General features: G+C 42.8%; 1 protein-coding gene across 4 annotated transcripts in view; it reads left to right on the forward strand.

The window, feature by feature from the left end:
- LOC100864647 (uncharacterized) overlaps positions 1–15,129 on the forward strand; it is a 64,655-nt gene extending 49,526 nt beyond the window's left edge. For 2 of the 4 annotated variants that reach the window (XM_086917790.1, XM_086917791.1), the window contains 12 exons: positions 328–538; positions 2,904–3,419; positions 3,958–4,855; positions 5,115–6,047; positions 6,507–6,788; positions 10,710–10,888; positions 11,607–11,855; positions 12,622–12,783; positions 13,097–13,382; positions 13,680–13,917; positions 13,989–14,142; positions 14,570–15,129. In XM_086917790.1, coding sequence (XP_086773916.1) covers positions 377–538; positions 2,904–3,419; positions 3,958–4,855; positions 5,115–6,047; positions 6,507–6,788; positions 10,710–10,888; positions 11,607–11,855; positions 12,622–12,783; positions 13,097–13,382; positions 13,680–13,917; positions 13,989–14,142; positions 14,570–14,830 — 4,320 coding nt within the window. In that variant the 5' untranslated portion in view covers positions 328–376 and the 3' untranslated portion in view covers positions 14,831–15,129. The remainder of the gene's footprint in view (positions 1–327; positions 539–2,903; positions 3,420–3,957; positions 4,856–5,114; positions 6,048–6,506; positions 6,789–10,709; positions 10,889–11,606; positions 11,856–12,621; positions 12,784–13,096; positions 13,383–13,679; positions 13,918–13,988; positions 14,143–14,569) is intronic. The other 2 variants (XM_086917792.1, XM_086917793.1) reach the window with 2 other exon arrangements.
- The last annotated feature ends 11,811 nt before the right edge of the window (positions 15,130–26,940 follow it).

Raw genomic sequence — 26,940 nt, forward strand, 5'->3', positions numbered from 1 at the left:
ATCTTTTCGCTCTTCTTTCTAACACTTATTCTTTACAAGAATACCGACTTGTTCCAAAAAATAACGACGGAAACCTAAATGCTAACAACCCATCTTCGAAACAGAAATTAGAAAATTCGAATCCCATTACGTCGTAGCCACAAGATAACTCGTCGATTCAATTGAAAGTAACGCGGCCAATTTACCGTGTCTCGATCACGAAAAGTATCGATCAACATTCCATCGTGCGTGTCTCCCTAACGCAACGAAGGAACACGCGGAACGAACGCCGTGACGTGATTAAAGAATTGGAAAAGGTTACCACTATTTCGCCTGTTTTCCTTTCAGGGTGATGATGTAACGGGACTTTCGCTGTCGCTGCTGCAGTGAGGCAACGATGTCCGCACAATGCAACCGCTTCGTGCAGAACGCGTGGAAGAAGGAACTGTGTTCCAACTGCTTCAAGCCGCGGGAGGAGCACGCCTCGCCGGAGGACACGTTCAGGGTGAACATAGGCAGGGCTCTGAACCACGTCAAGACTGATAATATTAAGTTGCAGGTATTTTTCACAATTTTCACGTAAAAAAAGTGATCTTTTGAACACGCACAATTTTCACAGGAGAGAAGAATTCGTTTGTTGGGGAAAAATTTCGATATTTTTCGAGAATTACTGTCCGTTATTAACACGATGATCGATCATTCGGTCGAAGTTAACCGTTTCCATTTCTTCTGATGGAAAATTGTATCGTGGCGGGCAATTACGAACCGTGCCATCAACTTTCGACGAAACTGGGTCGTTCGAGCAAAGGACCTGCACGCTCCTACGTCAAGAATTTCCTGCCCGCGGTGATGGGATTCGCGTGTAACCACGCGGACCGTAATCCACGCGCCAATGTTCAACCCGCCGCTTTTTACCTACGAATCTTTTTCCTCCTTCTCTTCCTCTTCGTTTTCTTACGAGCCGAGCCACTTATGCGCTGGAATTCCGGTTGAACGCACGAGCAATGGGAGGATAGGCGAGACTTGATTCGATCAGTGCGTTCTAATATGTTGATGAAACAACGGTGTGATGGAGGAAAAATTTCTACGAAGCTTCTTCTATTCCAATTAAGCGAATTTTTCCATTTATTCGTGGAATCCCTGCTGCTTCAATCTACTCCAAGATCGAGTTTATGTGATAAACTTGTTGTGATCCTGCTTCTTTCTTGTCGCGTATAATACGGGATGAGTCATCAAAAAAGTGTGATTAAATGGAGATCTCTAAAGATAAAATTATCGTTGTTTAACAGTTGAAAAACAGTGAGCAAGGAGCAATGAATGACTAATTGCCAAAAATATAATTTATGCGCAAAATTTGAAATTTAACGAGGAGAGACGAAAATCTCCTCCTCTAAAAAAAGTAACTTTCCAAAAGTGTCTTACTCTGAGATCATTCGAGAAGAGTCGTTAGAAAAAAAAAAAAAGAAAAGGAATCAACAGGAAAAAAATCAGCTCCATTCTATATTTAGCTAATATTCGAATTGCAACGCGACAGTCTCAAATCGAGTCGTGAAACACTAAATTTACGTGACGTTTATGCAACGTTCGTGTGAAACGCTTAATCGGGAGAGAGTAGGCGTTATTCTATCAGAATTTAAGAATGTTTTCCTGTCTTCTGAAAACGAAAGAGTTCTGTCAGATGCGTTTTTGAAATCGTGAAATTGTTGCAAACTCGAAAGCTCGGAGAGAAAACGATCCGGTGAAAACCTAGTTTCCTCCAATCACTTTCTCCGATCGTTAATTTAGAGTTCGACATCCGGCGGGATGGAAAATGACACATCCGACAATGTTCTTCTTCTTTTTTCCCTTTCTTTCTTCTCTCGTTTCGAGCGAATGTTTCCAATCAAACGCCAAGAAGAAAGTATTCCTACACGTTGATGATTTTACTTCTTCTCTTTTCGATAAAATTAAAATTATCCCTTTCTCTTGTTTACCTCGTTCATTCATTTCGAGAATTATATCGTGCGAAAGATCGTGCATTGATCTGAAAACTTGTGATCTCAAACAGACGCTAAAGAAAAAGAAATATCGATCCAATTATCGCGTCGACAATGCCCAACAATGTTCAATCCAACGTTCGAAACGTTCGAAAAGGGAGGTTTTTTTTTTGAAACTCGAAAAATTGACGTCCGGAATAAAATTTCTCCTCCTCCTCCGCTTTTGTCGACTCGTCGACTTTCGAAAGAATTCGCAGCGTCGATCACACTCGCTGTCCTCCTCTTCCATCCGCTGACTCGTGTTATGAAACACGAACGAGTCGTTCGAAAATCAAACGGCGAATATTCGACGGCGGAAGAATTTAGTCGACGGTTGCTCGTCGCCCGATGCACGCCTCCTCCGACTTTGAAAATAGCCGGCCCCCTCTCCTCTCCCTTTCGTTGAATAATTCATTCGTCCAAGGTTTTTGATTAAAAGGCCAGCTGACCGTGCGTAAACTTTCTTCTCCCCGGCGACGAGAAAAATAACGTTTTCGCGCCGGCTGTGCCACCTCCTCCTCCTCCTCCTCGTCGAATCTAAAACTTTCGGAGGAGGGGAGAGAAACTTTCGTTTCCTGACAGCAGCCGATAACGAGCCATCTCCTCGAGATCGGGCGAATATCATCGAGTCTAGCGAATTATCAGCCAGGATTACCGAACCGGAGCGCGCGCCAACGATTATAACTCGGTTTAAGCTTCGCATCAAATTCTATCCAACGATAGTATTTTCATTCCAAAGGTTGGAAATTTTCGATCATCGAGATCATGCCCGTCAACTGGAGAATCGTGGTAATTTTTCACAAACATCTCTAATCGGTCTCTGCTAGTTAAACTTCCCTGAAGTTTTTTGAAGAAAGTCGTCAAGACTTTGCGATTTTCATTGCATTTAAGTCGAAAACTGTGTTTCAGAGTATCCTGCGGGGGAAGGGGATCTCGCAGAAGAGCGAGAGGAAGAAGAAGAGCGTAACGTTCACGGAAGGTTTGACGGAGATAATCGGCTACGGCGGCGATGACTTCTTCTCGGACGGGGAGGAGGAGGAGGAGGAGGAGGACGAGCAGGACACGGCCGATTCGTTGAACGGGGACGACGAGATACCGCCTGACAGCGAGGAGGAAAGGGCTTTGGGCAACCTGACGCGCGCCAACACCAATTTCAACACCGTCACCGCCAATCTGACGGAGATCGTGGCCGCGAACGAGTCGAGCAAATCGACGGGCAAATCGTTCGCCTCCCTCATGCTTGGAAGGATACAGAAAGACTCGGAGGGGAAGAAGACCACGTTGCTCGTCTCGGTCACACCTTTCGGGGGCGACGAATCCCTGCCGACGGCGAGGAGGCCCGCCGACAAGAAGGTGAACGGATTCGTCAACGGGTTCGCCAATTTCTCCAAGTGCAAGGCGACGGTGGACAACGAGAAGGCGGAGGTTGGTATCGAATTTTTGTTTTCTTCTTTCTTTTTTAGGAATAAATTCCTAAGCTCTTATAAAGCGTGAAATAATATCGAACGGTTAGATTTTTTTTCATCTCAAATCGTGGCGATGATAGAAATATTGTTTTCAAAGTTTTCCAGTTTCGTAGGCATGGGTAATGAGATTAGTTAGAGTGGAGCGAAGACGAGATTGATTTTTTCGTTATATCGAATAACGAGATTATTTCTATTCGTTGACGATAATTACATTATCGTCGAAACATCGTATAGACTTTAATATTCGACGAATTTTCTTTCTTTCTTTCTTTCTTTCATTATACGTAAAGATACGTAAAATATTAAAATGATAACGCGTTAATTCGCGCGTGAAATCATTTTAAGTTAGCTAAGAAATTCACGAGTACGGTAGAGTTGTTGGTTCGGCCGAGCGAGAAGAGCAAAATTATTAAAAATTGGCAGAAAATTCCTCTAATTCCGAACGAATTTACGCCTCTATTCGCGTAACAATCGAAAAAGATATCGCGCGCTTCCAGATGCAAAAGAAAAAGGTGGAGATCGAGTCGAAGAAGGACGCGAAGAAGGATCGAAAGTACCCGTCGAGCATGGAGAAGATCGCGGACATGCCCCTGATCGCGTCCGCCGCGAACTTGATCTCCGTCGTCCAACGGAACGAGTCCGACGAAGCGAGGGGGGACAGAGCCTCGAGCGCGTCGCCCAACAACATCCAACCTGCAAACTTACCGGATACCGGGAAATCGGAGAAAAAGGGTGGCCAGAACGCGGCGACCAAGAGCAACGAGAGGGAACAAACGTCGCAGAAGCTCGGCTACGATTTCGCGAAAATTGGAGCGAAGAGAGGAGGAGAGGGAGCGAGCGAGACATCCAGGATGGAGAAGGGTGTCGAGTTGACTCTGACGCCTCTGGCGAAGAACGAGGCCGAAGACGCGGCCGAGAGCGACAGATCCGTGATCGGGAAGGAGGCGAATAAGATCGCCGCGTCGACGAACGACGACGATAGGAAGACGACTGCGTTGAGCAAGGAGGAAGGCTTGGGAGGGCGCAACACGGAGGCGGAGAAGACGAGGAGGAAGAAGCTCGAGGAGAGTCGAGAGTCGGTGGGCGAGCCGGACGGGAGGGAGGACGAGAGGGAGGCGATTGAACCGCCCGCGCTTCCGAAAAGTCCGCCGCCCGTCGAGTCCGCCAGGCCTTCGACCCTTCAAGACACGTTCAAGCCGCCGATTATCACGGAGCCGAGACCGTCCTTCCTCCACGGGGCGGTCATCAACTCGGAGGCCAAGGTGAAGCCCGCGGTGCCCCAGAAGCCGACCAATTTCTCGGCCAAGAACAATCATCCCCCCGACGGGAAGAAGAGTTGCGCCTTGCCACTTTCCTCTCCGGTTCAACAAGGCTTTTCTGGACTTTCCAGTGCGGGTAAGAATTCTTCTTCTTCCAGACTTATTCATTCATTCGATTGTCGCGAGATTTCACGAAGAGGAAAAATTTGAATTGTATCGATTCTCCGACCGAATTTGAATTCTCGTATCGAAATCATCCCGTAATAGTTAGATTACCGTTGCACACTGTTGATACTGCTAAGGAGACGGCAAATGGTAAATTCAAATTCCCTCTAATTAGCCGCGAGCGATCGGCGTGACTGCTCTAATTAACGAGGTTTGCGGATGATTCACAGGTGCGATGGAACACCAATCGACAACTGCCTGCCGATTAACGGCAACCAAAGACAAATCCGAGGAGGAAGTTTCGGATCAAAATCGGGGATCCCTCGCCGAGAACATCTCGGAACGAATCTCCAACGAGATTCCTCGATCGACGCAGAACAACGTCTCCAAGATTCCGTCGTCGTCGCCGTGTCGTGCGGTCGAGGCTTCGAAAATTTCGCCCGGGAACAAGTCAAGGCCGACGACGACGAGTTCGAGCTGTGGAGATCCGAGCCAGGAGGGCGGCGACGAAGAATCCTCGGCGATGATCGACGCGATACGATCGTCCAACAACAACAAGAGGAGAATGGCGCCGAAACCGCCAGCGGCCGATTTCACGGCCGAGGAGTTATTACCCGCCTCCACCTCGAGCTTGTTCGCCAGGAATCCCGGCGCCAATTTCAAATCCGACTCGCCCGTGGTCAGGGAGAAGGAGAAAAGGGAGAGGGCCTCCTCGTGCAGCCCGAAATTTCGAAAGGCCGTTTCCGACCTGCCTGACCCGACCGCCCCCCTTCAAAACCCGACTGCCAACGATCCAACCTCGAGGAGGAGCATCTCGTTGTCGCAGGACAATCTGACGAGCGGGCCGGAGGTGAGGGAGGAGAAGAAGAGGGGCAGGCCCCGTTTCTCGTTGAAACGATTCTTGAGAATGGGCTCGAGGAAAGACGTGGACATGGTCCACGGGGGTGGGCACGCGTCGAGGATCGACGAGATACCCTCGACGCCGCAACCCAAGCCGCGATTGGAGATCATACACCCGCTCGAGTTGGATGGCGCCGCTGTCGAGGTGGTGGGCAACGATCGGATCGGCAGGATAGGCGAGGATCAACCGGACTCCTCCTGCGCTCCCAGAAACGACGCGGCGAGACAGACTCGATCCCCCTTGTCCAACGGATCGCACGCCGGTGAGTCGCTTAACACGCTCTTCGCGAAGCGTCAGCATCGATATTTCGTTTTTTTTCGATCGTCAGTTTTTTTTTTTTTCTTTTTGACTCGACAATCTTGCTCGATCGTGTTTTATATGGAACGATGCGATTCGATCGATCAATTAATTCAATAATTCGATCTTCGAAGAAACCTTAGCTACGAAATACTTTGTACACGAAAACACAACGAATCGATCAATTTTACGAATAATCATCCTCCACGATCTTGTCGTTTTTAATTAACACGCGTGTTAAATACCGCTGGCGTTATTACCGCCGCCGCGTCACGCCCACTCCACGCGACTCCTCTTCAAAGAGGGCGACTAATGTACGAGGCGCGGGCTTCAATTCAAGCCGGCCGGCGCTTGAATTCTCCGAACGGCCAACGTCAAAATTTACAACCGTCGTAAACCTGGCTAACGATATTCGATGTTGCAGTGAGGCCGGGGAAACCACCACCACCGCCGAGGAACCAGTCCCTGGAGGATTGGTCGAGACTGGATCCGACGAGCAAACCGGTCAGACCACCACCGCCACGCGTCGAGACCAAACAACTACCGTCGAGGAGCGACAAGTCATCCTCGAAATCGCCGACCTCCTCTCCCCCCTCCTCCTCCCCGTCAGCATCCTCGTCGTCGTCGTCATCGTCGTCGTCGTCGTCGTCGTCGTCGTGGCAGCCGGCAGCCTCGACCACCTCAGACTCGATTTACGCGAATCTGGGTAAGTTCAGGCCCATACAATGTAACTAATGATTATCCACGGCAAATCTCTCTCTCTCTCTCTCTCTCTCTCTCTCTCTCTCTCTCTCTCTCTCTCTCTCTCTCTCTCTCTCTCGATGTTGTAACAGCCATACTCACACGAATCCTCGCGCGCCAGCTGCTTCCTTTTTTTGATGAATAATATACTGGGTGTTAATGTATTTCGCGGATGATGTTTGGAGAGTCGATTATGGACGGTGAAAAGGAATACGATAAATTTGTAAAGATGATATTTTTCATTCGAGTAAATTAATCTCCTGGATATACAAGTGCAATCTTGCACTTGTACGCGTCTATGCGAGTTATACATTTTCTACGAAACGGAAAAAAAAAGGGGTTCTACGGCTTTCACTTTGCATTTGACGCGTTGTTATCACTTTCGTCGTCTTGCTTTCGTATTATTTATTAAAAAAAAAATCAGTCGTCGAAGTTACTCTCCTCGATCCACATTTGCATCGCCGAGTAATCGAATAAATTAGATTGCTTATAACTTGCTAAACTTGCAAGATTAATTTTTGCGAGAATTTTAAGCGATTAATTTTAACCTGTGGTTACCACGAAACTGTTCAAACTATTCTCGCCGCAATCTCGATATTTTTTTTCGCGCGTCAACATTCCCCCTCCCCCCTCCGCCCCTCCACCCCGGTGTTTAGAATACGATATTTATACGATCCAAAGATCGTTCAACAAACACGCTAACACCCTGTGTACACACATCTTCTTTGCGGAGTACGTCCGATCCGGGAGTAATCCTTGTAACGTTGGATAACGGTGGTTAACTCTCACCTCCCCTCACGATTTATCATTTCTTTTTCTTTTTCTTTTTTTTTTTTTTTTTTCATCGTTCCTCGTTTCGCCGGGTCGACGTACGGTCGTCGTGGAATTGCCGTTTCTTTCTTTCTTTCACTCGTTCTTTCCCTCCCTCTCTCTCTCTCTCTCTCTCTCTCTCTCTCTCTCTCTCTCTCTCTCTTTTATTTTCGTTTCTCGATTTCTCCACGGTGCCGCTCGCTTCAACGAAGGTCTTTTTTTTTTTTTTCTTTTTTTTTTTTTTCACACACGATCGACGAAGACGAACAACTGCGAATCATTCATATCGATAACGTTTTCTCCTTCGATGCGACCCTCCCCCCCCTCTTTTTTTTTTGAAACTTCGCTATATATGCCATACGCGTTTTATCTCTATTATTATTGTTACTTTTTTTTCTTTTTTTTTTTTTTGTACTTTGTATCCTTGTATCCCACTAATAATCCCCCCCCACGAAAGACTATTATATTATATTACAATATACCTTTCATTTGTACTCTCGTGTACTACCTTTACCTTTCTTCTCGACTAACCGATCTGTTAGAGATCTATTGTACGAACGATTCACGATTCTCTGTGATATACCTTATTATTACCATGTTACTTATTACTTTTGTTAGCGCCGACAACGCTTCAAAATCGCAAACATCAAGTCCTTTTTTTTTTTTTTTTTTTTTCTTTCTCTTCTTCCTCCGCGAATTTCCTCGCGTGATTAATAATCGTCGCGCGACAAGTCGCCATTTTGATACAGCAATAATTCTATTTTTTTTTTCGCCGAGCGAATGTTGTATATCTGCCTCAACGGACGGGAGAACTGCGATCAGAAAGTTTGAGAATGGCTGGCTTAGAAAAAAAAAAAAATATTAATAACAATAATAATAATGAATTTCGAAGAAACAAGCGTAAATCATTTTCTGCGAATCGACGAATATATACCGAACAACACACCGTTTTGTAAAATAAATAGAAAGGAAATAATAGAATTGGAAAAGATTCTGTAATCTCGAATTTCTGTGTCTGAAATAAATGTTTGTTGCCTGAAAAACAAAAAAGGAAACACTTTATTTTCTTGTTCACGTGATAGTCTGTCTCTATTTTTTTCTTTCTTTCTTTTTTTTTTTTTTTTTTTTTCACTATTTCTCGTTCGTTGCACCCGTCCGATTATTAAAAACAGTATCTCTCTATCCAACGCGTGTGATTTTTTCCTCCCCCCCTCATTCTTCATGACGAACGAACGGAGGCCTCGACGATGCGAAACGACGAAGCGAAAGAAGATTAGAAAAAAAAAAAAAAAGAGAAAAAAAACCTCGATAAAACCTTGGATAACGATTGTTATTGGATTGCGGCTATTCTCGCGATTCGATTTTGGGGGCTGCTTCATCGTTAACCGCATGAGACTGCGTTCAAAGACCACGAATTTGCATACGCATCCCTTTTTCATCCGTCCATTTCGCTCCTCCGCCCATTCTTTTCCGCCTCGCTCTTTTTTTTTTTTTTTTTTTTTTAGTACCCATCGTATAGATTCGTAATTTCATTCACAGTGGGACGTGGATTGATTAAACTTAAACGGGTTTTCGACACCCTTCCTCACCCTTCTTCTAAGTTAACTTCGAATCGTCGGTAATTTATTTTTCGAATCGATGGAACATTCTTTTTGGAACAATCGATTTTACAGCTCGAAAAACGTATCGATCTCCGACCTAGTCAAATTTTTCTATCTAAAGAATCGTTGAAAAGGAAAGAATTATTTTGAAAGTTAATCGTCGATAATTTATTCGTTTTTCTTTTTCTTTTTTTTTTTTTTTTTGATATCATTTCTCGAATTGATGGAAGAATTTCTTCTTTAGATTTTACAGTTCGAAAAAACGTATAGATAATTTCCTCAAATTTTCTATATAAATAAATAAATGATTGAGAAGGAAAGATTTAGTGATGGATTCGAAGGTAACTCTTTGCCCACGCGTGAAACGAGGGAATTCGAGATTGCTTTGGCTGCAGCGAGAATCGAACAGGGTAGAGAGGTGCTCATCTCATCCTCCCCTCAAATCCGCTGTAAATAGTACAACACATCGGCGGTGACGTGTGAACCGGTGGCCAGGATTGTTGCGCAAGGTGTATCCTTAACCGCCCCCTGGGTGCAACTAACGCCGCATGATATTGATTGCATATTAGCATCGTGTACTACCTTTAGTCAATGCCCGTGGTTACGAATGCCAATTCCAGGATTCCCGATGATCCGCGCAGCAACTTCGAAAACCCACTTAATTCACCGTGTTCCCAATCTGGAATTTCTGCAACTCTATTTAACCCTTTGCCCCTATCGAAACTTTGCCGAGGAATTACACGCGACCACACGCGTATATTCTGCTCGAAGCGGGCATTTTGCAATTACATTTGAAACAGATTCTAAATGGAGAGGAAGGTACGATCGATCGAAAAGTTCGAGAACAGAAGAAGGTAAAGGGTTGAATGGATTATAAATAACGATTCTCGTCGTTAGATGATGGATCACCAGTTATCTACACCAGTGCTGTTCAATGGCTGTTGCCTAGAGTAACGAGAACTTGGCAGAGTATCGATATATATAAAATTTTTTATTCTTTAAAATTAAAAAGAATATTCTTCGGATCAAATCACGAAACAACTCGAAACAGTCTTTTCTTCGAGTCGGTGTTTGAATCTCGATGAAACTAAAATGGAAAAGAAAACCTTCTAAAATAGAATTTGAACAGCTCTGGTCGAATAATTATGCGCGGCCGAATCATTCAATATTGAAAACAATAATTCTCGACGAGCGGAGGAGAATCATCGAAGATTGTCGATCGACAATCGAGCGAGATATATTCGATTCTCGCTTCACCACTCGCCACCACCACCCTCCCCGTTCCATCGCAAGCGCAAATCGTTCCTCATAAACGCTAGCGCGTGTCCAGCGTTTTCTTTTTTTAGCCGAAACGAAACGAAACGAAACGAAAACTCCTTAGCACGCTAGTACGGTAGCTAGCCTGTTTTGTGACATTGCCTTGTGTCTTGTGGTACTAACCTTGTGGCGCTTGACGATGGCGGACGTGCCTGCAGCAGCGGAGGATGTTACAGGTGAGGTGCGCAGCTCGTTGGCACCCTCGAAACCGCAAAGAACAGCCAGCATGAGGGACCAAGCCACCTCGCAGCCGATCCTCAAGAAACACGGATCCTCGACACCGGCCCTTAATCAGGATTACGAGCCCGCTACTGCGCCACCCACGTCCGATTCACTGGTAATGCTATTATTAATGGGCTTTTAACGATTTTTTACCGCAACGACAGGCAAGAATTTAAGGAGCATCTTACGACGTCCAACTTTTTTCTTTTTTTTATTAACCGTTCGAAGCATTCTTAAATTACGACGCGGTGTTTTTCTTCTCTCTCTCTCTCTCTCTTTCTCTCTCTGTCCTGGATCGTGTCTATTTTGTCGATACATCGAAATGAATTGTCCTCGAGTCTTATTTATGCTGGAATAAAGTGTGCGGAAGATAGCCGCGAAACGAAACTTCTTTCTTTAGTTATTGGAGGATTCTGAAATTGTGGCACAATGTTTTCTAACTTTTCTCGAGAATGCAATTCGCACGAGGTATGGGAAAACTGCGAAACAGCCATTTCTTGGCTGGCATCAGAGTACTATTATGAAATTCTGGCAGTTTACAACTTCCCTTTTAGAATTGAAATTCTCCGCTATTTCCTCCATAAGGTAAGAAAAATAATAACACGTTTTTTCTCCACGATGTGAAACGATGAAATGTATAGCTACGATATGATAACGCATTACTTGAAAATAGCCATGATCCATTAAGTTGAACAAAACAAGTTGGATAACCCGCTTCGAAGAATAATAAATTTTTTCTTCCAGTATAACTGTTCTAATCTTTTATCAAAAATTACTCCTATTCTTAATGGCGCCCAGACTTAATTTTTCTTGGCTCTTCACATTTTTTCCAGACGTCTAACGACAGTCATGTTTACGAGTGCCTTTCCAGCTCGCCGGAATGCGACTCGAATCTCGAGCTCAGACACGGCGGCGGATCTCATCTCACCTGCAAGAGGAAATCCGACAGCAACGCGATGGAACACGGTGGAGAATTCAAATTTCATCATCAGACGTTCGTCAGATCGACCTCGCTCCCATATTGCGGCAGCGAGACCGAGAGCGAGCTCTACGCCCCGTATGGCTTTTACACCGGCGATGAGGTACGATCTCTTGGTATTTCTCCAACTGGACGTGGGCGGTCACGCGAGATATCGACTTGTTCGGGAAACTATGCGCCAGTATCCAAGATATTTACATACGCTGCAACGTAAGGCGATCCGATTGCAAAATACTCCCAAAAATTACGTTAATCGATGATTTCCTGGATACTTTAAAAACTTTTCTCCTGTAGAATCTCGTTTGATTTCTAAATCACTCTTTCGCCACAAATTCTCACCTTTTTCCTACGATTTAAAAAGCGAAAAGGCCGCCACGCAAGCTCGGTTCCGATCACGCGGGCCGAATATTGCCGAACAGTGCCGACTGCAGTCGACGATACGTGCCGAACATTGCCGATCCGTTCCGATCGAATAGAGCCCGAAAGAGCGCCAACAAAAGATTTAATACTGCGCTGTTTCTTTCTGTAGAAAGAAACTTAGAGAAAATCTTTATTAAATCGAACCAATGTCCCGCTCACGACTTTTTACTTATTTTTTTATTCTTCGAGCAAAACCTATTTCATAGTCTTTTTCACATAGCGGATCGGTTTCGCAGGTGCTTATAGCGCGGGCCCAGCGATTTTATTACTACGCGCAACTCGATTTCACGGCATTCGAGAAACTTTATTACTCGGTAAAAAGTGTAAAAAGTTTCGCGGCCTGGACTTTTCTTATTTAATAAAGATCCCGGGGAAACAATTTTACTTCGAGATAGTTTTATCGGCCGCGCAACCGCCGCGGAATTTATAATGGGATTTTTAAAATGCAGGGTCCCGAGGAGGATCAGGACTGGAAGAATAAGGACGACGAATTAAGGATAAGCCGATTGAGGCAACGCAGAGGTCGCAGTATAGTCCATCGAAGCCTCGAGGATAATTACGGTGCCGTCGTGGTCGCGAATCACGAAGCTCTCGCGCAATTCCTTGACCAGGTATCCCCCTTCTTTCTCCCCCGTTTCTTTCAACTTATCTCCAGATAGAAGTTTTCGCTTCGGACTCTTCCAAATCCTCGAATAAAATCCGTGATTTCTATTCGAGACTTTTTGATTTTAGAGATTAAGTGGATTGCTATTATTTATTCGACTACATTCGACACAGCTTATCGAACGAAATCGATTTTGATTAATTCGTTATCGTATGTACTTGTTATTCCTCGTTAAAGAGAAAATTCTTACATATTATTTTTTATCGTGGACAATTTACTGCGAGCAATTCGATGATTTTCACGAACATTTCACGTTACAGCTGAACCAAACGCCCCAAGTGCCGGCAGGTTTGCGAGCGTTGAAAAATACGAACCCACGTGTAAGCCACTTCGGCATCGACGCCAATACGTCGATCGCAGTCGGCAGGAGAATATTTTGCTCGGCGACGTGGAACGAGCTGAACGTCACCCTGTGCATCGCCTTCGATCTGGCCACGCACGTGTCGCGCAAGGAATTTTATTTGGCACCTATAATCGAGTTTATAGACAGCCCACCCAAGGAAATTATCGACAACGCTCGTTTACCTACCAACAAGCAACTCGAAGGTACTTCATCGATCTCCCTTTATAAACATTAACAATTCAATTCTTTACCAAATCTATCAAACTATTGCTAGCATTAATTGATTTCCTTCGAGAAATCCGTACGCACGAATCATTCTCCTCAGTTTGCATACATTTCTTTTCTCAAATCTTTCTTGGAAACCTTGAAAAAATTATATCCGATGGAACAAAATCGTCGAAAGTAATTGCGAATATTTCGAACAGCAATGAATCGTTCCCCTTTTTCTTTTTTCTTTAAAAATTGTACGAGTCGATACGAAAGATCCTCGATTCTTTCAGCGACCATTTCGGTTCTGCCACGGCTCCAAGTGAGCACGATACAATTATTCGGTGCGACGAGCAGGGATCCCCACGAGGAAGGAGCGATCAGGGAGGCGTCGTTCGTTCTTCTTCAATTCGTCACCGCGTTGAAGAGCCTTCAGGCGCGAGGAATCGAAGAATCGGCGAGGAGCCTGAACAACGTGGTCCTCTGCAGGGAAGACAAGGACGCCTATTACAGGCTCTACCTTCTTCAAGGGTCTGTAAACGCGAGAACGAAGGAGAGCTTGCTCGAAATTGGTTCGCTCATTGCTCGATAACGTTTCACAGATTGAACGTGGAGACGAACGCGGAGGACAGGGAGGAGGAGAGGGTCTCGCTGTGCCAATGCGCCCTCGTCGCTCTTCAACACCTCAACTTGGCCAGCAAGCTGCCCGTGATTCAGGAATTGCTGATGAGGGAGAAGGCGGTTACCTTGTCTCAGGTAAACTCTCTCAAATCACATTTATCTATTATCTAATATCTCCTTTGCAAATATAGAAACTACATTTACGATTACAATTATTGTTTTATTTGAAAATTTTTCATTTGCAACATCGATTCTTTTTCAATATTTCTTTTTAATTCTTTGCATTTGCAAGATCAATTTCCAAAACGAGCGAGTTTCTCGAGGATCTAAATTTCTTGATGAAATGGATCCGGCGATTTATCTAATATAAAAGCTATTTAACGACAAGATCGATTCCTTTTCAATATCATTCGACATATTTCTTTTCAATTCCTTGCATTTGCAAGATCAATTTTTCTCACCGCGAAAAATATTTCCAAAACGAGCGAGTTTCTCCGTCTAAAAATTTCTAAAAATTGAGAAGAATGAAATGAATGGAGCGATTAATCGAGCTATGACGTAGGTGAAATCCGTCCTGGAATTTTCCCTGTGGGGTCCCGCGGACGTGACATTCGGCGGGCCGCGGGAGAGGGAGGTCACCCTCCAAAGGTGGTTGGATCTGGAAAGGGCGAACGTGCTCCACGCGTTGGTGAGGACAAGGGCACCTCTCACAGTCACGGACGAATACCAATTGCTGTTCTTGGTTCGAACCAGCGCCAAGATCATGGGCGAAGCCTCGTTGCTGTTGGACGAGCAACGATCTCGACTGCTTCGCGCTCGTTAATAACCATAACGCGTTTCAATCTCCTCCAATCGATCTCCTCCCGCGTGAAACTCTCGTGCAAAGAATCGGATCCAAGTGGACCAAGTCGAAGTATTGGGCATAGAACGATTGCACGGATCTACGAGACAATGCTCAATCGAGGCGGGATGCTCCGCCCGTGCTTGAGAATAATAATAATAATAATAATAATAATAATAATAATAATAATAATAATAATAATCCTTGTCGTCCGATCCCGCCGATCGAGTGTAATCTTATTAATTATTTGTATAAATAAACTATGTTGGCTGGACAATAAACTTCTCTCTGATAATATCGCGGCGCCAATGGAAGAGGATCGTCTCTCTTAAAAAAAGAAGAAATCCAAGCCTCTCCTCCCAAATCCTCTCCTCCACTTTAATTGAATTGCATCAAATGAATTCTTGGATCTCAGAAATTCTGATTCTCAGTTTTTCGCGCACTTTGATTGTTCAGATAGACGATAAAAGTTGGGCGAAAAAATGGCGCCACCAATCACCACGGCCAATTGCGTGCAGTTGGCCCGACATCCCCAGTTCGGGGAACATCCCCGGTTCGCTCGACTCGATCTATCAATGTCGGGGCGCGGAATCCACGCCGAATCATCCGATACAACAAATTCCGGTGTAACAGCACGAGATCGAGCACGTATTATACAGCTAATGCAATAACGACGCATGGCGGTGCATGCAGCCCTCGATAAATCAATAATCGATGCGGATGGCGGCGTACTTTTCGGAATTCGCGATCGTAGAGATTAAAAGTTTGATGACACCGACGGCGAGAAGAAAGAAGAAAGAAGGATTCCTCTCTTTCTTTTCTCCTCTCCTTTCGGATTCGCAGATTTCCCCCTTCTTTTCCGGCCCAACGGGAATCGGGCCATCACACGACGCGTTTCACAAACGAGTTTTTAATTAAACCTTATGAATTTAATGGAACACAAGGCACAAAAGCGACGATGGACGCCGAGAATCTCGTAAACCCGGCCCTTTTTTAATAACACGGCCAAGGGAGGAGAAGGGATTTTTAAGCGAAGCTCGACCGATATCCATTCGAGATATTCGAGGATGCTCGTTGGTTGCCCTCCTCCTTAAAACTTATTTCGATATAAAATTTTCCATGTTATTAAATTCCGGTATATATATATTTCGATGATAAAAGTACGAAAATTTTGAAAATTGCGAATTAACGAGTTTGAAAATTTGTCGATGGACGAAACTTTGGGCACGCGATTTGTAAAAAACGAGTTTAATAAATATGCGTAAATACGTTTTTAGATGTGTCGATCGAAATGGATAAAAATAAATGGAAAAATAAGGGACGAATATTATAAACATTGTTGAGGGAGGGGAAAAAGAGCGAGGGGAAAGGTCTGAACACAAGTAAGAGACGTTCCATTGAATACGTTTCGAATACGGGACAAGTTGACTCGAGTGGTCTCTTCCTACGGAATAAGGGGTTGCTTATTTGTTGGGCCGCTCGAATCCATCTAGGTAATTTTCCCCGCCTAGTGGTATACATCAATTATCGATCAATTATTCTGTTCACATGTATTTTTATTCTTCCGTCACGCTACGTCCAATTTCAGGCGTAATTGTCTGTCAAGAATTGTAAGTGTTATATTTTTCGTTTGTCGCCAGGAAAATGTATTGATAAATCGATAATTGATGAACAAGTATTAACCTTTTCTTCCAAACGAAGAAGCTTGTCTTTTTTTCGAAGGGAACAAGGGAAGAGGGGTGAAAAATTGATGAACCACGTTGGTCGACGATGCTCTTAAAGATACCTAAGAGCACCCTGGGCAGAAATTAAATTTAAACCCCGTATTATCGAAATCTGTTTACCCGATGATATTGGGGTGACGTTTAATGCTCACGAAGGGAGATTTTTCTCGCGAAATTGTTGGAACAAAATATCGTCAAATTAATCCAAATTCAGCGAACAACGTTGGCTCGAACAAAAAGTAAAGTGCTTCACTTACTCTCATCGTTTCTTTCTTACTCGAGATTAATGCGTTAACTAGAAATAACTAGAAATTTATTTATCCTGCGAGGAACGCATAGCTGCGGAAGAGGAAGAGGTAAAAAGCAGCGGTTGCGGTTGTAGCGCACAACAGCTCTCAGACGCAACGACGGATACCAGAAAACAATGGCGCGTGCTTTCAACAAGGGAGAAGGGAGGAGAAGCCGAGGAAAGAGGGTGTAGCGCTTAAAATGCTCACTATCGAAATCGTATTTCAACGTTGGATGGCTGCTGTTAACACGTGCACTCCATTAAAACGAGCGTGCAACGTTTCGAGAGATTTTGATTCGTCGAGGCAACAGCGCGGAGGCGGAATTGAGAAATCACGCGATTCGGAAACATCGAGTTGATAGCCTCCTGTCAAATGTTTATTCGCAGCTCCTAGAAGCGACGTTTGTCTTGTAAACTGTTTGAGCAAACGTGGATACGCCGCGTACCGAATGTAAATTGCCAAGGCGGTACGGTTACGTGTGCACGCTTCAACAGCGGAGAATTAAATATAGCAAGATAAAACTACGAGTTTTGCGTGTAATTTATATGTTTCGAAACGATCCAATGCAACGTTCCTAACAAAGCAAGGTTCGAGACGTGTAATTTCGTTTAATTAAAACAGCGACGAGATTATTCGTCGATTTCAATCCGACGACAATTTTTAAGCCCAAGTTTAAATTTCCAAGGTATGGATGGACATTTCCAACGATTCGAGAATGAAGAAGCAAGGATGTTCATCCGCGCAAAATGTAACACGCGAACGGCTCGAGTATCCCAACTAATTAGCCGACCCACTTTAGCCAGACCGGCTACTCGAGAGGCAGTTGAAACAAAGTTTTAGCAGCAGTTGACGACGGAAGGAAAAAGAATAACAAAAGGTGGTATTACGCGGGCAGAAGTGGGCATGTTAGGCGGTGAAAACGGATAATTATCCTCGATCTTCGAGCCATTAGATCTCTTCTCCCTTTTTTTTTCGTTCGCGTGGAATGGCGAGCTTCTAAGCTTCCTTTTGAAGGAAAAAGAAAAATGGCGGTAAATGGTTTTCTTTTATTATTATTATTATTATTATAATTATTCTCGACATGGACAATCGTTTTCTTTCTCGATTTTATCCTCGAATGGATCGAGCGTCGAGACGAAATTTTTATTTTTCATTCGTTATCGACCAGTTTATCTACCGATGGTAATCGTTTGGATTTTCTTCGTCACGCGTGACATTTTACGAATGAATGAAAACGTCGTTGCGTTCGACGTTCTTTCTTTTTTTTTTTTTTTTTTTTTTTAATTTCAATTCAGAGGATTAATCGATGGAATTAACATAGGACACCGATGGTTAATCGTGAAAAAAATACCTAGAATTCAATTCCTCATCATTTGCACGCAAACTGTTATCAGCATTAATTGATTTCCTTCGAGAAATCCGTATGTACGAATTATTCTCCTCAGTCTGCATATTTGTTCTCAAATTTTTCTCGAAACTTAAAAATTATATCCGATGGAACAAAATCATCGAAAGTAATTGCAAATATTTCGGAGAATAAACTTCATTTTCTTCTTTTTTAAAAAAACCTTGAATCTTCCTTCGAGTTGTTACGAAAGATTCTTTCACCATTTCAATTCGGCTCAAAGTGAGCATTTGAAATTAACATAAACCGATGATTAATCACGAGAAACCTAAAAAACGAAACAAAGCAACTTCTCTTCAATCTCGTGAAAAAAATACCTCCACTACTTATTCCATCCATCCCGTCGTTTCGTTTCAATCAATCAGATTTTTCAGACCAATCGTTAGTATTTCCTAGTACTAATCTTTTATACAGGTATATTATATCGACTGGAACACGACCAGTTATTTCGAAGGCAGCGCTTAATTTGCCCCAGACCAGAGAATTATCTAGATTATCCCAACAGAGCGGATTTCGAAGCGTGTGAGGTCAATTCCGCCTGTCTACCGGCCGCGTTAATTTTCCCTCGCGCTGCCAACGTGTCTCTTAACCGCGCTTTTGGCGCTCGCCCAAAAACACACACGGCCGGGAAAGGTGAAAAGGGCGTTTTTCGCGCGTTAAACTTACCCGTTACATTTTAAGAGCGATTTCCCTTCCACGGATTATGCATGAATTATGGATAAATTTCGAGAAGAGGAGGAGGAGAAAAAAAACGCGAAACCTGGATACAAGGAGAGAAGAGGTCGAGGAAAATTGGAACGTCTCTGGTATAAAATCCAGAGTTGGAAAGACGGAGGGAGATGGTTGCAACTCGTCGCAACGGTTGGAAGTCGTGCAAAGGAGCGGCGTTAAACTGTTTAACGTCTTGCCTTAATTTGCCTTCACCTTCGTGAAATGGATCTTGTCTGAACGGGGATCGAATATCTTATAAATCGCTAAACGATGAAGTCGTCGAACGAAACGGGAAAATAAATTTCTAGTTTTTTTTTTTCGATCGAAATGTTATTTCTTCTTTTTGTTAATTTTTACATTTGCTCGATTGCGCGCGAATATTACGTATATTTGAACACGCGTGAAGATAAATTGAAACGAGAAAAAGGAAATTTGTTCGAGATTTTATTTTTTGAACCGAATTTAAAAGTGATCAATTCTCGAAATGCAAAATTGAAGCGTACGTAGTGTATACGCAAAAGTAAAAAGTAATTACAACGATGTGATCGATGAATTTTTAAATTCGATTTCCACGAAAATTAACCTTTCGAACGAAACAATTTTCCGCTCATTTTCACCAGCAAAATAATCTATAATTCGCTGGTACATTAAAATTACGGTACAACTTCTATCACGCTTGAAAACAGAAAATTTTTTCTTGAAACGAAAAAAATTCTCTCTCTCTCTCTCTCTCGGTTTGTGCATTCCCTTATTCTCTTGTTGTACAAACAACAAGAAACAAGAGGAGAGATCCAGGCAGGAACGATCATTTTATTATTTTCCCTCGCACACGTAGCGATCGACAAGCGCGAACAACACGTAGCGAAGCAATAACAAACGTTTATAGGTCGTGCAACGTGGAAACTGGGATTCAGTGCCGCGCAAGTTTTCAATTCATGGTACACAACCGCGAAACAACCGTTCAACTTTACGACTGGAAACTGTTCGAGTTTCATATCGTATCATTTCGAAGGGAAGAACTCGATACCATTGACAAATAAGTGGCGGTAAACTCTGGCATGCGTCCGACATATTGCCTGGAAAATTACGTAACCTCCTGATGCCTCCTCCCCGCTTGCGTTATTTATATAAACTCCGTGGAACGGGAGTTGAAACCTGTCGAAAACTCTCTCTCCGACCAACGTCTAACGTTATTCGACTGACACGAACGATATCCACGCTATTAGAGAGAGTTTTCGTTGCCAATCGAAAACAGCCAGCCGCCCCGTTCAAATCATCCTTCACCATCCGCGGATTCGGTTTAATAAAGCAAGAAGTCGAAGTTGACGTTGCGACGCGCAATGCGACAGGAATACAATGGCGAGATTGGCGCAAAGTGAAGTTGCGCAGTTTGAAACGAATTGATAGTTTCGTTATAAAATGGGCTAACGATAATTCCTCTATCACCAAACTCGACGTAAGTTGCAGGATAATATGCTACCGTGTATTCAACAACCATCTCTGGAAACTGGAACTAGTGTAGCATCTCGACAGTTTTCGACAGCTCGACTCGTGTTAAACTTGTGACTCGTGTGAAAATTATGATGGATACTTACAAGATGATCCGAATATCGTTTGGAAACTTCTCGTTGATTAGAAGTGAAGATGTATAAGACGAGCATTAAAAATTAGAAATCTCCAAGGAAAAAAAAGAAGATACTTTTGATTTGTTCGCGCGACGCTCGAACCCGTCACTCGCAACAAACAATTTTACCAAGATCCTATTCCCATAATAGGAAACTGGCGAAAGTCTGCGAACGAGGATTCGCCCAAGCCACGAATGCATTATCACCCAATTACCATTCCGTTCTCTCCGCCGTTAAATCGAGCTGGCTCTTCGTGGCGCCAATTAAACGGGCAAACCCGTACAATTGCTTACGATCTCGCCGATATTATAGTGAACTTCATCAAGAAAGACCGGTATACACCGGTTAAATATATCGTATTCGCTAAATTCACGAGTTAATGGCCGCTAATAGCAACAATTGTTCGATTATTCAACGCTCGAATGAAAAACGCTGTAAGCAACTATTTCCTAACTAATTGAACAATACAAACCCAAGCCTTTCCTTCTCTCGCACGAATACGCGCATAGAGATTTTGAACGAAAAATTATTACTCAAAGTAACGTTAATCTTTCACTGACTGAGTAATAACGACCGATTGATCACTGCCGAGAGAACGACCCATTCGCATCCAACGAATTACGTCGAAGAGAAGTAGCAGCTAGTGGAGGAACTCGGGAGAAGTTGGGCCGAGTGGGTTGGAAAGCGGCTGTTTGGAAGGGAAGAGGCTGATTCTCGATCGCGATCGCTGCTCTCAACAGCTGGAACAGTTAGACACAGAGCCTCTGATGCACAACCGAGAGTTTGCAGTGTAATGTAGCGCGCGTGTGAAACACGTAAGATCGTTCGATTTTCGAGATGGAAGCCTCGTGTGATACTTGGCAATGGTTCGATAGTTGATGGGATTCGATCGCGTGTTTGTAATAGTAAGTGGATTTCTCATAATTGAGAATCATCTGAGAATTTTAGAGAATCGATGTAATTATGAACGAAATGATGAAAGAATACTTTAAGGTTTCTTTTATTGAATTATTAGAGAGAGAAGTATTGAATGTTTTCGAGGAAGAGGAACAAGAGAAGTTATTTCGTCGAGGATGTAACTTTAAAATATTTCAAAATATTGTGGTAAAAGATTCACAACAACGTCTTGTTGATATTTTCACAAATTTCTTTTACAGCATACAGAGAAACAGGATCGATGTTTTGAAATAAAAATTAAAATACACGTTTCGTGTACATCGTAAACGATGCGAGTGTAACCACATAATGTTATTTCTCTACGATGGATCATCATCCAGGTGAGGTGAGTCTCGATGTTTTGAAACAATTTTGAGACAAGAAAGCACCCTTCGAAAACGAAACATTCAGGGAACGTCGCGTTTCAAGAACAATCTCTCTAATCTCGAATTTATTAAATTTAACGTAATGATAAAAATAAATTCCACACAAGGATGGTAATCAATACATCAAAATAAAGATCTCACGAAGCGCAAACGTGACGAGTTGCATCGAATAAAATTTCGAAACCAAAACACAATACACCTGCATTTCTATCAGAAATTGCCCTGTCGCTTTACCAAGGAATCGACCAAACATCGCAAGCTAACGCGTTTAAATTAACGCGCACTATGCCATCAATCTGCCAAGCAAATAATCCCACCCTCATAAACATCCTCCCCGCGAAAGAAGATTCTTCCCCTCCCACAGACTGAATCTCTGCAATCGGTTTCTCGTTTTCCAAACGAGAAATTCCAAGGACAAACGGCTTTAATGCCTTCGAGCTGAAGCGCACAGCTGCGTGGAACTGCGCCACCCTATTTACCTAAAAGCGTTATTCCAGATTTACCTGGCCTATCGTTTATTTCGGTAAATCGTGCGGAAAAGTCGCGATAAATAATCAACGCGTGGGAGTTAACGATCGAATCCACACCACCGCCCCTCTTTCTTCGACCCATTAACGAAACGAATTCCCGAATTTCCCAAAAGCTAAACTTTCCACGCGCTTTTTGTTATATTCGAATTTCGCGCGCTTGTTGGAATACATTTTTCAATTAAATTACCGACCGACGGTAATCGAGTTGGTTGGAGCTGGAAATCGAGAAACGAAGATATCGCGGGAAGGGGAGCGAGATTACGCGGCATTATAATTACCGTGTCGTTATTCATATTCGTTCGAACCGCGATACCGTTCGCCATAATTTGTCGCGCTCGTATTTCAAAGTGTTCCCTTAATTATACCCGCTCCATGAACTTGTCGCGGCAATTTAATTGGTGGAAAAATATACGTATAAGAGAGTAAAAATTATTTCAAATTATTACTACAAATGAGGAACAAGTAAGAGAGCAATCTCGTAGATCGAGTTGCTCTGTTATTCTTAATCTTATTTTTAGAATATCTTATTCTTTTTTGCAAGCTAATCCTTTGGTTCTACGTTTAACGCTGACTGAACGTGGATCTTGTTTCAACAAATCTTATCTACTCAAGTATTTTTCACTTATTGTATTGTAACTTGTTACGTATACTGAGTAATTATAGATATCATAGGATAGAGTATTATTTTAGAAAAAGGGTGAAAAACCATTCGACAAAAATAACCATTTCCGATTTTTCTTTACAACAACTATCCGTTTCTATCCGATTCTTGGATCGTGGATTTCTTTCGGTCTGAACGGTGAAACGTTTCGAGAATGGTAACGGTGTTCAGAGACGTAGGGAAGGTGGGAGGAAAAGGAGCAGCTGCAGCCGATAACTATCCTCGCTCGTATCCTCACCCTCGATTGTATCGGTATATAAGAGCGCGTTTTTTGATATCGCAGATGGAGCGGACAGCGTGCTTGGTCGATTCTTATCGTTCACGGCCCATTCCACGGATCCGATCGCTTTTATTCATGAAAATATTTTAAATTCCAATGGTGGACGAGAGACGAAATTTGCCGGATCTCTATTTCCTCCTCGATTTCGAAATTATACACACCGTTTTATCGAAAAGATCCCGATTCTCCACGAGATGAATCGAAAATTTTATCCAAAGATTAACTCGATAATTCACGTTTGACATCGAGTTAAGAGTGCCGAACTCTCTGATCTGCTCATAAACTGTTCATCATCCGCGAAAAGAAATCCTCGAAGCCTAAATTTTATTATTATTATTATTCACTAATGTAAATACACAATGTAATTATGTTCTAGGGACTTTTGTTACCTCGATTGGTATTGTTTCTTAAATATAAATACGGGTGCAAAACCCACGTTCCTTCGATCCGAAGAATGCGAGAACCGACTTTCCTCGCCATGAATTACAAGTTTCGAACTTCTCGAGCGACGACGAGCTGTATCGAGCCATCCATCCATCGATAAGATCGGGACGAAAACGTGAAGCTGTGAAAAGTGATAACAATCCGTCTCGCCGCGAGCCGGATAACTTTGTACCCGGATTCGCCTCGTTTCCCCGATAAAACATGCTCTCCGTGTAACGAGCTGCGCCGCGGCGTTCGTTAAAATTAATTGTCCCAAGATATTCCTGCTGGTATTCCTTAGTCGCGATAATTTCGCGATTCTCGTTCATCTTGGGAATATCTTGAAAGCGATTGTGGGGACAAAGTTGTCGAAGAGGTTCCCTTAATCAATATTAATTGAAAAAAAGGAAAAGAATAGAAAGTGTAACGATATTGCGAAAAATATATTCGTGACTTGGACGATCCTTCGATCGATTAACGTTTCAAGATCAGATGTCGAGAGAGCATTTGAGAAAAATCGGGTGATTTATAGGGCGCGTTTCGAAGTTTGTGGGGCGAAAGGTTAATTAAGCGATCCTCGCAAAACGTATCACACGATTAAACGGTCCCCTCCCGTTAATATAATACATGCGACACCTCTCTCCTCTCTCTCTCTCTGTCTCTGTCGTGTATAATGGGAGAAACGATGAAATTTTCAAATTCGAAATTCCGAGCGAGAGATTTCAATTACCGCGAGGACGTTTAATGGCGGACGGCAAAGAAAGGTTAATTAAGCGGCCAGGCTGGCCGTATCATGATATCAAACATTTTCGAGGTGGACAAGAACGGATGGTGGTCGCGAAAGTCGTATTATAAAAGTCGTAGTACACTTTGTATCGAATATGGACAAATATGGCACCGTTTGGAATTTGTATCGATATTAATTTTGCGGATTATAGATCCGTCTCTTGTCTATCGTCTGATCTGATTAAATGGATAAATTAGAATAGCGAAATTAATTCTATTTCCATATTAATTGTTGCTTCGTTAGTGAGAAAGGATTACCGTCAGTTTTCAGCACAAGTTTTCGACGATCTTATATCGAAGTAGGATATTAATTCAAGTTAAATTATAACTGTTCTATACGATCCAGTGAAGTAGCCATTGTCATTAATATACCATTTCGATCTTTCGTTTGCAATCGATCGTGCACGAAACGGAAAATCGTAAATAATTGATCGAAAAAGTTTCAAAGTTGCTCGTCGCGTAGCAAGTGGTACGGGTCGGTGTCTGGTCAAACAACACTGAACCGCGAGGAAATGTTAAGGCAAATTAACCTTTCTCTCTTCTCCTTTTTTTTTTCATCTCTTCGGGTGGGTATAAAAGGAGGATATTAAAATGCAACGATCGTTAAACGTTTAACGACCGAATTTCAACTCTCCCCCTGTTTCGAGAGGGGTGGGATTAATTTACGAGAACTAATTATTGTTCAGTAATGAAAGCAGCTTAACGAGAATTGTTAAGATATAAAGTAACTCAATTTTACTTTGACTCGATTAAAATTAAAAGGAGGAGGAGGTTGAAAGGTTGCAATCAAGAAGAAAATTTATCCCAAGGATTAAAATCCCGGAAGTGGCCGAGACGAAATGAAGAAATACAACGAAATTCACGGTGATAGGTATAAAAGTATGAATCGAAATCCAAAGTGTCTGATCTTGAGAGAATCGAAAATCTATTAAATACACGTAGCTCGATTGAATAATAGGCCCAGGTTGGATAATAGATAACGATAGGTTATCGGATTGAAACACGTTGACCCGATTTGCGACCGAATTTTCGTCCACAACGTACATGCTCGCCACACAGCATCCTCCTCCTTATCGAACTTCGGTTATTGCATTCCTCGTGCGGCCTGACCACCGCCGAGACTCATGAAAGAATAATACAATAATACCGCAATTTTATACCGCGGTATCCCGCCGTATTTTTATTTCGCTCCAGCGATATTTTTGCTTGTGCGCCTTCGATTTTGCGCCGAGATCTTTTTTGTGGCAATTTAAAATAGAAAAAAGAATATAAAAGAATATTGTAATCGGTCTAATTCCACTCCAAACTTGAAAAATGGTGTTTCCTTTCTTTTCTCCTGCATCCTGTTGCCATCTTTGAAATCCATTAAAAAAAAAAAACATTATATTTAACAACCGTTAACAATAATCTAATTCCACTCCAAACTTGAAAAATGGTGTTTCCTTTCCATTCCTTTCTCCTCCATGTTGTTCGACCAAATTCCAATAGGTTTGTGGAAATATTCTTTGAAATACATTTAAAAAAAATATCATATTTAACAACAATCTAATTCCACTCCAAACTTAAAAAATGATGTTTTCTTTCCATTCTTTTCTCTTCTCCAGCAATAGCAATCCCTTGATATCCATTTAAAAAAAGAATATCATATTTAACAACAATCTAATTCCACTCCAAACTTAAAAATAGAATTTTCTTTCCATTCGTTTCTTCCGCATGCTGTTCGATCAAATTCCAACAAGTTTCGTGTGGCAATACTCCTTGAAATCCAACCACGAAACATCGTGATTCTCGCACGACGGAAGCGCTAATTAAATTCGGGACAATTGTGCGCAAACGTGGGAGGTTTCGTGCATCATTTAACGAAGGCAGCCTGGCCGGTGTTATTCGTTTAATGGGTACAGGTGGTTCTTCGGGCATAGCTCATTAGCGCTTATTATTAAAAATACACGTGGTGGATTCGATTTAACGGTTCGTTAAATATGGATACGTAATCATTTGTAGGCTATTCCATCCAGTCTCGCGGGACGTTTGTCCGTCACTGGCCGTTTTATTTATTTACCATGCAGGCAGAAATGCCTAATCAGAACTAGGCTGTTGAATAAGGTCAACCAAAGAAAAAAAAGAGAAAAATCGCGATAGATACAGAATTTTTAAAGCTCCCTGACAAACACTTCAGTTGCTATCCAATCTCCAAGGATTCTGCACAGTCTACATCGTGTTCCCTATTTTTGCAGACCTGAATTTCCAAATCAACACACTGGAAATTTAAACTTTCCAACGATGTTATTTTTATACGAGTTTAAGATCGACCTATTTCTCTCGCAAAAGATGGTGT

This window comes from Apis florea, unplaced genomic scaffold, assembly GCF_048593485.1.
Source record: "Apis florea isolate Af1SG1 unplaced genomic scaffold, ASM4859348v1 contig_2272_pilon, whole genome shotgun sequence".
Classification (NCBI taxonomy): Eukaryota; Metazoa; Arthropoda; class Insecta; order Hymenoptera; family Apidae; genus Apis; species Apis florea.